The sequence below is a fragment of the Chiloscyllium punctatum genome, chromosome 19 (assembly GCF_047496795.1).
Source record: "Chiloscyllium punctatum isolate Juve2018m chromosome 19, sChiPun1.3, whole genome shotgun sequence".
In the NCBI taxonomy this organism is placed as follows: Eukaryota; Metazoa; Chordata; class Chondrichthyes; order Orectolobiformes; family Hemiscylliidae; genus Chiloscyllium; species Chiloscyllium punctatum.
In genome coordinates this window covers 77,587,571-77,599,839 of record NC_092757.1, presented here as the reverse complement: position 1 = coordinate 77,599,839, position 12,269 = coordinate 77,587,571, and the positions used below count along the sequence as shown (strand labels likewise).

General features: G+C 37.0%; 1 protein-coding gene across 4 annotated transcripts in view; it reads left to right on the top strand.

Moving 5' to 3' along the window:
• The window catches only part of taok1a (TAO kinase 1a), a 169,935-nt gene that overhangs the window by 126,585 nt on the left and 31,081 nt on the right, over positions 1 to 12,269 (top strand). For all 4 annotated transcript variants that reach the window (XM_072589756.1, XM_072589757.1, XM_072589760.1 and 1 more), the window contains exons 10-13: positions 2,331 to 2,412; positions 4,286 to 4,453; positions 4,926 to 5,132; positions 9,236 to 9,370. In XM_072589756.1, the coding sequence (XP_072445857.1) occupies positions 2,331 to 2,412; positions 4,286 to 4,453; positions 4,926 to 5,132; positions 9,236 to 9,370 (592 nt within the window). The remainder of the gene's footprint in view (positions 1 to 2,330; positions 2,413 to 4,285; positions 4,454 to 4,925; positions 5,133 to 9,235; positions 9,371 to 12,269) is intronic.

Below are 12,269 nucleotides of genomic sequence, written 5' to 3'. Positions count from 1 at the left end.
GAAGTGAGTGAAAAGATAGCTGGGTCCCTTGCTGAGACATTTATATCATCGATAGCCACAGGTGAGGTGCTGGAAGACTGGAGGTTGGCTAACGTTGTGCTACTATTTAAAGAAAGTGTTAAATAAAAGCCAACGAACTGTAGACCTGTGAGGCTGACATTGGTGGTGGGCAAGTTGTTGGAGCGAATCCTGAGGGACAGTGTTTACATGTATTTGGAAAGGTAAGGACTGATTCAGGTTAGTCAATGTGACTTTGTTTGTGGGAAATCGTGTCTCCCTAACTGGATTGAGTCTTTTGAAGAAGTAACAAAGATTGATCTGGGCAGAGTGGTGGATGTGATCTTTATGAACTTCAGTGAGGCGTTTGATATGGTTCCTCATGGTAGACTGGTTAGCAAGATTAGATTACGTGGAATACAGGGAGAACTAGCTATTTGGGTACAGAACTGGCTTAAAGGGACAAGACAGAGGGTGGTGGCGGAGGCTGTTACCAGCGGTGTGCAACAAGGATCGGTGCTGGATCCACTGCTTTTTGTCATTTATATAAATGATGTAGATGTGAACGTAAGAAGTAATGTTAGTAAATTTGCAAATGACACCAAAATTGGACGTGTAGCAGACACAGAAGGAGGTCATCTCTTCGTACAGTGGGATCTTGATCAGATGGACCAATGGGCTGAGGAGTGGCAGATAACTGAGGTGCTGCATTTTGGAAAGGCAAATCAGAGCAGCACATATAAACGTAATAGTAAGGTCCTGGAAAGTGTTGCTGAACACAGGGGCCTTGGAGTGCAGGTTCATAGCTCTTTGAAAGTGGAGTCACAGGTAGATAGGATAGCCAAGAAGGCATTTTGGTATGCTTTCCTTTATTGGCTAATATAGGAGTTGGGAGGTCATGTTGTGGCTGTACAGAACAATGGTGAGGCTGTTATTAGAATGCTACATGCAATTCTGGTCTCCCTGATAGAGGAAGGATATTGTAAAACTTGAAACGGTTAAGAAAAGCTTTACGAGAATGTTGCCAGAGTTGGAGCGCTTGAGCTACAGGAGAGGCTGAATAGGCTGGGGCTATTTTGACTGGAGCGTTGGAGCCTGAGAAGCAACGTTAGAGATTTATAAAACCATGAGGGCCATGGATAGGGGAAATAGACAACTTCTCTTCCCTGTGGTAGGGGAGCCCAGAATTAACATGCATAGGTTTAAGGTGAGAAGGGAAAGATATAAAAAGGACCTGAGGGGCAATGTTTTCACACAGAATGTGATGCGTGTATGGAACGAGTTGCCAGAGGAATGGTGAAGGCTAGTACGATTACAGCATTTTAAGAGGCATCTGGATCAGTACAAAAATAGGAAGGGTTTACAGGGATTAGGGCTAAATACTGGCAAATAGGACTATTTATATAGGCTTTTTGGTCAGCATGGACAAGTTGGGCCAAAGGGTCTGTTTCCATGCTGCATATCTCTATGACTCTATCTAAATGCTTTATGCTGCAACAGTGCAATAGTTTGAATGGTCTTAAAGCATACTAATCTCCCGTGTAGAGTTTTAACCTTACAGGTATTCACCACAAAAATCATCATTTTGTGAAAGTTGTTTGCTGTATTTCTGAAGTGTAATCAGTGCTGTAATATTGGAAGCACAGCAGCCAAACTGTACACAGCCAGGACCCACAAGCAGAAATGTGAAAATCACCAGATGATTTGTCTTAACAATGATGACGAAGGGGTAACTATCACCCTTACCATTGGAACATTTGGATTCATTTGACTGGGGCTGTTTCAGGCATCTGCTTAATGTTATTTCCAAAATACTACATTTCATACAGTGCAATACACTTGGAAGTGGAAATGCTTGCTCGAAATTAGTTTGTAATAATTTCCAGTTATGTTTTATACACTGCTGTGGACTGCAATCATTTTGTCCCAAATATGAATGGCAAATATACAGTAAATCAACAAATCTGCCATGAGTATATGACCATGGATCGTAAGTGGTTCTTATTTGCTGAGATTATACTGTCCTTCCAGCTCAGTGAGCTAACTTACATCCATAGCATCAACTTGAGCTACAAATCTTGTCAAAAATCATTAAACTGTCCCGTTTTTATAGAATGCCAAATGTTTGAGCTTTTTGCTATAGATTGGATATTTTTATCAATAACAATATTATTGTGATAAATATAAATGTTTGTACAATCTATGTAAAGTATCAATGACAATTTCCAAGTCAAAAAATTGTGGGCTAACTCAACTATGTTGTGAAACATTTTACTGAACAGACTTTATATAAGTTTGACACTCACCGAATTGTTTTGTATGTTTTTCCCCAGGTCTGACTACTTTCGAAACTTTGTAGACTCATGTCTTCAGAAAATTCCTCAAGACAGACCCACTTCAGAGGAACTTCTCAAAGTCAGTAAGATTCTGTAATCCGTGCAGATCTATTACTGATTTGTTAAGCTATATTCTATTAACCAAAGAATTTTGACTTTTTAAAAATTTGATAACATTAGTTATTCTGCAGAAATTTAATTTGGCTAAATGATTTATTTGAAGTTGTACCAATATTGAGTTGGGGCAGAACATACAAGATGCAGAACGATTGAAACCCAGGCGTTCCCCTCTGTAGCCTAATACAGTATACTAGTTTATCCTGGTAGAATATAATTGAAAAATCACCTTTTGCATTTTGTGCGGAATTAGTTCTAGATATTCTGTTGAGTTTTTAGAAGACACTTTTGAGAAGGGATCTTTAGAAACTGAGATTGAAAGTCAGAAAAGCAACCCTTTTGGGTGTCTTAAAATCAAAACAAGAAGTTTCCATATAATTGTGATAGCTTTTCATCTGAAGTCCTGATTTATTGTGATTTCACTTTGATGCACAATAAGTAGCATTTCTGACTTCAGAGCCTAAAATTCACATTTGAGAACTTAGGCTATTTTGTAATGACTATATTTTGCATTTTCTTCAAATTTTTTGCATGTCAGTTTCATGTTCTGTTCTTTGAGTATTAATCTCTTCAAATGTTTTATATTGCATTTTGAATAAAAACCATAAGATAGTAGTAGATGTACGTATTGCACTGGCAACCGGAAAAAGTCCTTTGGAGTTAAGTGAAAAATTAATTCCAAAGTTAAGAATAAATACATTACTGTTGAAAATAGCATTACTTCATATGCATTTTCTCTGTGGATTAATTGAATTAATTGAGGTTGTTGATTTAAGAGATTGTTGGATTAATAAACAGATGAATTGAAGAAAGCGAAAAGTTGAAGCAATATACAAATATTTTTCTTAGAATTTTGGCCTGATTATTACTCAAATTTGTTATTAGTGCGGTAGTTCCTCTTCATGAGGGGTATTGTTAATTTTTTGTGACTTGATGTAAAATGTTGGCAAATAATTATGGCAACTTTTGATTCCTTACCAGTGCTGACTTTTTAATTGTTGACCTTTAAATAATTAGTTGCTAGTACTCCATGCAGTAATTTTTTTTCTGTGGAGTATTAACTTCTAAAGTATATTCTTTTTGCACAAATGATTACCAGTTCTAGATTTTGGTGCAGAAAGTAATGCTGCTAATTTTGGCAGTTCAAGAATGTACTCAAGTGAATGAACTTTATGCTTTCCCTTTCAAGTCTACCATTTTTGCAAACCAAACCATATTTGATATCTTTATTGTTCATCTATTCATCTGAATAACGCTATGGCTTGGAATACAATCAGTGGTAAATCATTTGAGACACTTTTTTTTAAAAAGAAACGTGTACTTTTCCTACCCCAAGCTTTTATTTGGGGTAATTGCATAATGCCTCAGTTGAATTTAAGTGTCTTTAACGAAGATGTGAAACCAAAACCAAACTCTTTTACTTGCTGTGAGAAAGCTATGGAGAGCAGATCAAATGTCTGCACAGATTGAGAGGTGATATTCTAGGAGAATTGTTATCAAAATTGTCCCGGCTTGGCAGAAAACAAGGGTTCAGAGAAGATGCAGTTCTCATCCAACACAGCAGGTAAAAGCTGACATCAAAGGGAATAGAATTTAAGAGTCTTGAAAATAAATTAGAAAATTATGGAATAATGCTATGACTGATCTGAATTTGAATATTCCTACAATTGAATATATGGTCAATTCTGAAATTATTGGATGAGTTCATTCTTCAGAATTTCTTTGTTTTTAAAGTTAAATGCAAGACCAATGGTAGTGACTAGTTTTATTTGGCAGGATTGTAAAAATTGTTATCCTGACACTATTATAACTTGTCACATCTGTTCAATTTGTAGCATGCTTTTGTTATTAGAGAACGTCCTGAAACAGTGTTAATAGATTTGATCCAGCGGACAAAAGATGCTGTCAGAGAGCTCGATAACCTCCAATATAGAAAGATGAAGAAAATCCTTTTTCAGGAAGCACATAATGGGCCTGCAGTTGAAGCCCAAGAGGAAGAGGAGGTATGAAAGATTTGGGTGATCATAATTATTGTTTTATTTTGAATAGATCAATTTTGTGAACAGAGGTTCTATATTTTAATTTGAAGAAAATTGTCATTTATTTCCTTGAATTTTTTGATATTACAATACCTTTTTTTTATTTCACAAAAGCTGGAAGTCTATTTGTGACACAAATCTGAACATCCTGATATATGTTAAATTACTGTTGTGTTAATTTAAAAGTTGTAGAATTATCTTTTGGATTTGTCTACTTTAGTAAATTACAGAAAGAGTAGGATGGCTTCAGATTTAATGTGTTTCAACAAATATTGTATGTTCCTAGTTAATGTAAATGATTTTTACTTGACAAAAAGGCATGCTTTATTGTCAGATATAGTTTGGTTGTTCTCTTTAGTCTGTTATAAATTCAAAATACAGTTTTAGTAGCTATAATGGTTATTGCGTTCTAATATTCTTATCTTCTACCTCAAAGGAACCTGAACATAGTGTTGGTAGAACGGGCACAGTTAACAGCGTGGGGAGTAATCAATCGATACCAAGCATGTCTATCAGTGCTAGTAGCCAAAGCAGTAGTGTCAATAGTCTTCCAGATGCTTCGGATGATAATAGTGAGATTGCCATGATGCAGGAGGGAGATCATACAGTGATGTCAAATAGCTCTGTTATTCATCTAAAGCCAGTAAGTCTTTTTTTCCTCAATTCACTTTTTACTTAGAATGCATGTAGTCATTTTGTATATTCTGAATATTGGGTGTAATGGAAACATTTTTGGGATGTCTTTGAAAAATCAGTGTTTATACATTTCTGCACAAGTGTAGAATAATCAAATATTTTTTTCAAAAGCAAGTTGAAGGTTTTCTCAAGAGGTTTACAAGTTGAATTAAGGTGGTGTTTCTTTCAATTAAGCTTCACTGAAAAATTGGAAACTAATAATTAATGCTATGCCTTAAAAGGAAATAATCAGTAGTACGTATAGGATCACATAACATTGTTTTGTTTTCATATGTGCCACTCAACCAGGTTTTTGTTTTTAACTAAAGTTACATCTGTATCTACGTCTTTCTTTGATTTACTTCATTGGTGTGTACATACCTAAGGTTTTATGCAAAAACAGTTCAACTGTTTACTCAATGTAGCCAATGACTTTGACCAAGCGATTGGAGTAAATTGTGAGACTGGGTGCTTTTTTTCTGTTCATTAAATTGACAGAATGCATTGAAATAGATCTTCCTCAACCCTGGCCAAAATATGAAGTTTTTTTTATCTGTACAACTTTTACCTGGGTCACTTTAATTTTATTGAACATTACTGCCCTCATCTGAGTAGAGTAATGGAAAGTTTTTGTTGCAATATGTGAAGCCAACCTGAATATAATCTAGGATTTTGCCATCATTTTCTGAACTAATTGATAATATTTATTCTCAGGGTCAAACAAGTAAAAATGGTAGCATTGATTAAGTGTGAATGTAGCCTCTGTCAGCTTTACAAAAAAAAAATCAACTTGCACTACCAAATTCCAGTTCAAGCTGCTGCTCAACACTCTTCCTCACTTGGTATTGTTTGTAGCTGATTGTGATTCTCTACTTATGTTCATAGTTTCAAAACTGCATTGTCTAATCAAGTAACTAAAGGTGTAATTCAGTGTGAGGATGCAAAAACAATATTAATTTTATCACTGTCCCAGTAAAGTAGTTCTTTCTATTGCCTGATATCAATGGTTCATTAAATCTGGCTTGAGACAAAACTTGCAGGCTCAGCAAAATCTTCAACACCTGAATACTTGCACTCATTCATTCTGCCATCTTAACCTTCCTTACACACTAACATTATCTCCCCAAGGCTCAAGAACCTGAGTGCAGAAGTCTTCCACCCTCCATTCCATCCTCACTTCATACTATAAATAAGGCAAACTGATGGACCACTTAGTGTCTGTATTTGAACCTGCAGTTACATGTCTGCTTTATTTTGAATTATTCTCATCCTATCTTTATTGTATAGTTTTTATTCCATTCCTTCCCCTTTCCTGATAAGTAATTGTATCTGTGAAGATGGGTATATGCTGAGCTTTTTTCCTAACAGCTTATTGCTCAACATCCTGTAAACAATGTGCTAATCTCATCAACCCAGTGCAAACTTCAAGCATAAATTCTTGCTATTTTAGACAAGTACAGGGATGAATTGCTGTGAGCTGTTTCTATGCAGTATAATCTTCCAGTCCAGTTATTTTGACATGTATGCTCTACATGAGACACCTAACTGCAACTCCATTTTTCCTCATAACTCCTGAACATCTACAGCCTTAAGGTAGAAGTACCACTTTCACCTCCCTGTAGTTCATTACCGCAATGATTTTCTGATTTTCAAATTTTCTTAGCTGCTCCTTTAGCAGCTTTCTGATGTTTGAAATAGCTCTCCCTTCCTTTTTCTGTCCCTGCCCTTGCAGCGGCCCTTTCCCTGCAGCCTCCTTACCTTCTCTGTGCCCTTGCAGCTGCTATCTCCCTTTCCCTCCTTGCCCTTGAAGCCACCCTGTCCCTTTCCCCTCCCTACCCTGTTGTCAGGCTATCCCATTCGCCTCCCTGTTTATGCAGCCGCCCACTCCCTTTTTCGTTCCTCCCTTGCAGTTGCCCTTTCCCTTCCTGCCCTTGCATCTTCCCCCTCTCTCCCATCCATTTTTCATGTCCTTATTTTCATCAACACTTTGTGGCCTCACTGTCCACTCCCAGTACCTTGTGCCTCTTGCCAATTTTGCAGATTTAACAACCTCTTCTGGCATGCAGTTGTCTGCCTCCAAAATGATAGTTTTTGATGCTTCCTCCGAGTATTAGCAAAAAGACTGCACCAATGATTAGCTATCCTTCTGCACCATGGCTTTTGACCCCATGAGGCATTTGACTCCAGGAACCCCCCACCCCACCCAAACATGCACATCAGCTCTTTGCCTCTCATCCAGTTCCTTGCCATTTCTATCCATTCTATCTATGTGCAACTTTTCTTTGATTAATTTTCCCTGTAAATGAGTGTTTGAAAGTGATTTGAAATTTCAGGCAGATTCACTTGTCACCTTTTGTATTTGAACATTACTATCCTCCTCCTGTAAAGGGGTTGCAGCACAAATCCATTGTCAGGCACTGTATTATCCCATTTAGTTTTTCTGCTGCACTTATCTTGTTAAATGCATCTTCTCCTGGGAATGGATGCACTGCAAATAATTGTAATACAAACACAAGCAATTGTCCACTTTCCAACATTTATGTGAAATCTTATCGTGTTTTGAAAACTCAGAAAATTCAGTTTTTTGAGGCAATTAGGTTGCAATCTCTTAGGCATTCTACCCCCAGACATACTGAGTCATCTGTATGTATTTGTGTTCAATTCATTCTCTAGTTTGGTAAAAAGACTAATATGCATTTTAAGATTAATCAAAATTTGCATAAGCTTTGTCTCTTTTTAAGACAACATAATTTAATCATGGTTAATTTGAGATATTAATCCAGGTTACTTAAACTTTGAAGTAAATTGTAGCTGAGTTCTTAAATTGCCTGTTTCTTTTTTGAAAGTATTGTTACACTCATTTTGACTAAGAATTAAATACTGCTGAAAATATGTTGCTGGAAAAGCGCAGCAGGTCAGGCAGCATCCAAGGAGCAGGAGAATCGACGTTTCGGGCATGAGCCCTTCTTCAGGAATTCTTCAGGAATTAAATAGTTTGGTTGAAATTTTGACTATTAGTGTCAACCTCAGACATTTGAAAAAAATTGGAAATTTAATACTACAGCATTTGGAGTTGTCAGTATTAGGGGATTGATTTTTAAAAAAAAATTCATTAACTGGATCAGGGCATCGCTAGCTAGGCAGCATTTATTGCCCAGAGGGCAGTCAAGAGTCAACCATATTGCTGTGAGTCAGGAGTCACATGTAGGCCATACCAGGTAAGAATGCAGCTTCCTTCCCTAAAGAACATTTGTGAACCAGATGGTCAATGAATTCATTGTTGTCATTAGATTCTTAATTTCAGATACTTAATGAATTCAGATTCCACCATCTGCCGTAGCATGATTTGAACCCGGTCCCCAGAATGTTGCCTGGGTCTCTGAATTAACAGTCTAGTGATAATGCCAATAGGTCATCGTCTCCCAATAAATGAGATTAATTCAGTGCTTTTTTGACTGCACATTGACACTTGTTAAGATTAATATCAATTAACACGAAGTATTGTGAAAGCTGCTGTAAGTTACAAGCCTGGGCCTTAATTTTCTAGTTTTTTACAGTTGAAATGCATCACAAGCAGTCCTGGGGATATCCACATAGTAATTTTGTTCCATGGGTTTTGCTAGACAGTACAACCTAAATAAAGTTGAGTGTATCCTTGGAGCTCTACTGCAGCACAAGATTGCTGCTATCCTCCGTGTTGTTGATTAAAGTGTTGAAACAAATTTAAATTAGTTTTGATCCTTTCTCTGATGCCCTATGTAAGGGAGCCGTGTGAGAACAAGCCCTTTAGGCTATTTTTTTGGCTTGTGTCTCATTCACACTTGAACTTTTGAATGTAACAGGAGGCCCTTGAATGCAGCATATTTCTCTGATTATCACACCCACAGATGGGTAGCTTATTTTGTGCTGCTTGGCCTAGGGTGTTGTGGTCTCAAAGAAACAAGGGTGCATCTACAGTGGATGAGTACCGTTTACTGCTTTGGAAAATTAAAAAGAAAATCTATGCAATTAAAATGTATTTTTATGGCTGTGTTTGATCACTTAATTTTTCTTGCTTTCTCTACTTGTCAGGATCATGATCACTATGGTGAAGAGGTTGACCACAGACGTGGAGGTTCAGAACCTCAATCACCACCTCCAGTTTCACGCCATAAATCACACTACCGAAACAGAGAACATTTTGCCACAATACGTACAGCTTCTTTGGTGAGTAACTTCATTGGGAAGCCAACTGCAGTATTTGAGATTACTCCTATGAAAAATGCAAAAGTAATTGTATTTTTTGAGGAGTTCACTCGCAAGAGAGATGGTGGATTGATAAGTATCCACTTTTGGAAATGTTATTGACCAGACCAAACCCCCTCAAAACGTGTCAAGGAGATGGCCTAGACCCTAACCTTTTCTTACTTTAAAGGCAAGTGCCAGGTGTTGCACGTTGATGCAATTTGATCAAATTACCTGGCCTGAAACAAAACACAATTTATTCATGTACTATCATTAAAGGACAGCAAAAGAAAGAAATTGGAATACTAATGTAATTCAACTAGAAAACTTAACAGAATAATAGATTATTTAACTACTAAACAGTAACTGTTCCAATATAGTAACATCCCATAAACATGCCCTCGGCAAAGGCAGATTCAGTAAAATAGTTTTGCATGCATTGGCAACAGGAAGAGAATCCTAGCTTTTAGTTGTAACAAAGAGAGATGTAGCAGTTTTCACAATCTCAACAGCTACTGAAAGCTGAACTAAAAATCCTGGTTCTACGGGAGCTTGACCCTACCCATTCCAACTTTATTTTAAAAAATCCAAGCCATTACAAGCTGCTTGCTTTATTGGCTTGTGGCAAACTGTTTGATACCTCTGTCTCAACCTCACTTCGTAACAAAAAGGACAACATTCACCTCTTAACGCTGTAGTATCATCACAGAGATTACAGTATTCGCAAAAATGAGATTACACCAAATTAGAGGTGCCTTTGTGACATATGCTAAGTCATTTTGGAGATGTAAAGGCAAAACATGGAGATAAAGGGAATGTTCTTTCATTGGCAAGCTCAAAGTGACTTTCCTCACTTAAAAGTATTTCTGTACAATATTTTAATAGACATTTTAAATAATCATTAGTACATCATTGGTGAATTGCCTGTGTATTATTCATGGAGAGTTAATAAACAGAACGTTTTTGAGAGAAGAATGAGTTGGATAGAGATTTCAGGAATTCTCTAATGTGCCACCTACTGGATGTGACCAGAAGCTACGTTTTGCAGGATTTCCATTTTATTTGCCACTTTTAATATTTATTGTAACATAAAAATGTAACTTAAAATTGATACATTAACGGCTGTGCTAGGAAATTGTTTGTGTAATAAATTTAGTTGATCTCCCAGTACAATGCTCATGAAGAGTCATGATCAAGCTCTACCTTCAGATAAAGTAAGTCAGAGAGCAAAGCAAAACATGGTTGCAGCTTCCAAATGCAATTCAGTCCTCAATTCAAATTGGCATTCTCTCAGACTTACTATTCTCCAATCACTCGTTTGTCCCTCACCTTGCTCCCTTTGTGTTCTCTTGATCCCATAAATATCCAACTACCTAGCTCTTCCAATAACTCATAGTTTCATGACTGCCCCTACTTTTTCCTTTGCAATGATTAATTCAACCCATGTATTTCTATCTTGTACCACATCTCACTTCATAGGAACATGATAACTAGGAGCAGGAGGCACAATTTAGTGCCTCAAGCCTGCTTTGCCACTTAGTATGATTTTGGCTGATTTAACCTTAGCCTCAAATCCCCTTTCTAGCTATAACCTCTCAACCCAGTACTAACTAAAAATCTGTCTGTCTCCTTAAACTTGCTCACTGGACTGGTTCCCAGCATGCTTGGGGTAGTGAATTCCACAAATTCATGACTCTTTGAAAGAAGTAAGGTGGAAAGATTTGAAATTTAATGTGGAACGAAAACAGGAAATTATAGACATCTGTAGCAGGGAGCATGTGAGAGTCCATTAAAAAAAAATTAATAGCAGAGCACTGTAAGACAGTGACAGGATTGGACACAGACAGCATGGATTTCTGAAAATGACAAGTCTGTTGCAATGTTTTTCATACTGGAATAGGATTGATAAGGGGGAGCCAGTGGATGTGGTTTACTTGGATTTCTAGAAGGCTTTTGATAAGGTCCCACATAAGGGATTTGCATGTAAAATTCGAGCATTTGGGATTAGGGATAGGTTTTTGATATAACTAAAGAACTGGTTGGCAGATAAGAAACAGTGGGAATAAACAGGTCATTTTCTAAATAGCAGGCAGTGATTGGATGAATACTGCAAGGGTGAGTGCTTGGACCCCAGTTATTCACAATGTGTATGAGTAGTTTAGATGAGGGAAATAAATGTAATACTTCCAGTTTGTAGATGAGACAAAGCTGGATGGGAGGGTGAATGAGGAGGTTGCAGAGATGTTTGTGTGCTTTGGACAAGTTGAATGAGCAGGGAAAATGCATGGCAGATGAAGTATAATGTGGATAAATATGAGGTTTTTCACTAAAACAGGAAGGTGGATTTTTATCTGAATGGCAATAGGTTTCAAAAGGAGGGAGGTCTGATTAAACCCTACACAAAAATAAAACAATAACTGTGGATGTTGATTATCTGAAACAAAAGCAGAAATTGCTGAAGGAATTCCATATGTCTGACAGCATCTGTGGAGGGAATTAACGTTGAGTCCAGTGACCCTTCTTCAGAACATCTGAAGAAATTTTAGTTTCCTGATGGAAAATGTTGCAAATGCAAAGTAATTTTCTCTTTTATGTCAGAAATTGAGAATATAATTAGATCTTGCAGTCAGATTGAGAGATCTTCCATTACTAAATGTGGACATAAACTTTTGTAATGAAAATTATGGACTTAGAAGTGTAACTAAAATCTGACAACACCACATAGGCTTTTAAACATCTATTTGAACTGTTTTAAGATCATTAATATAGATTTGAATCCTGTCTTTAGACTTCCTAGGCAATTGAACATTTTGTCACCAATGAAACCTTGAGCTTTCAGTACTTATGGAAAGTTTCTCCGTAAGAAATGGCGAAACTTATT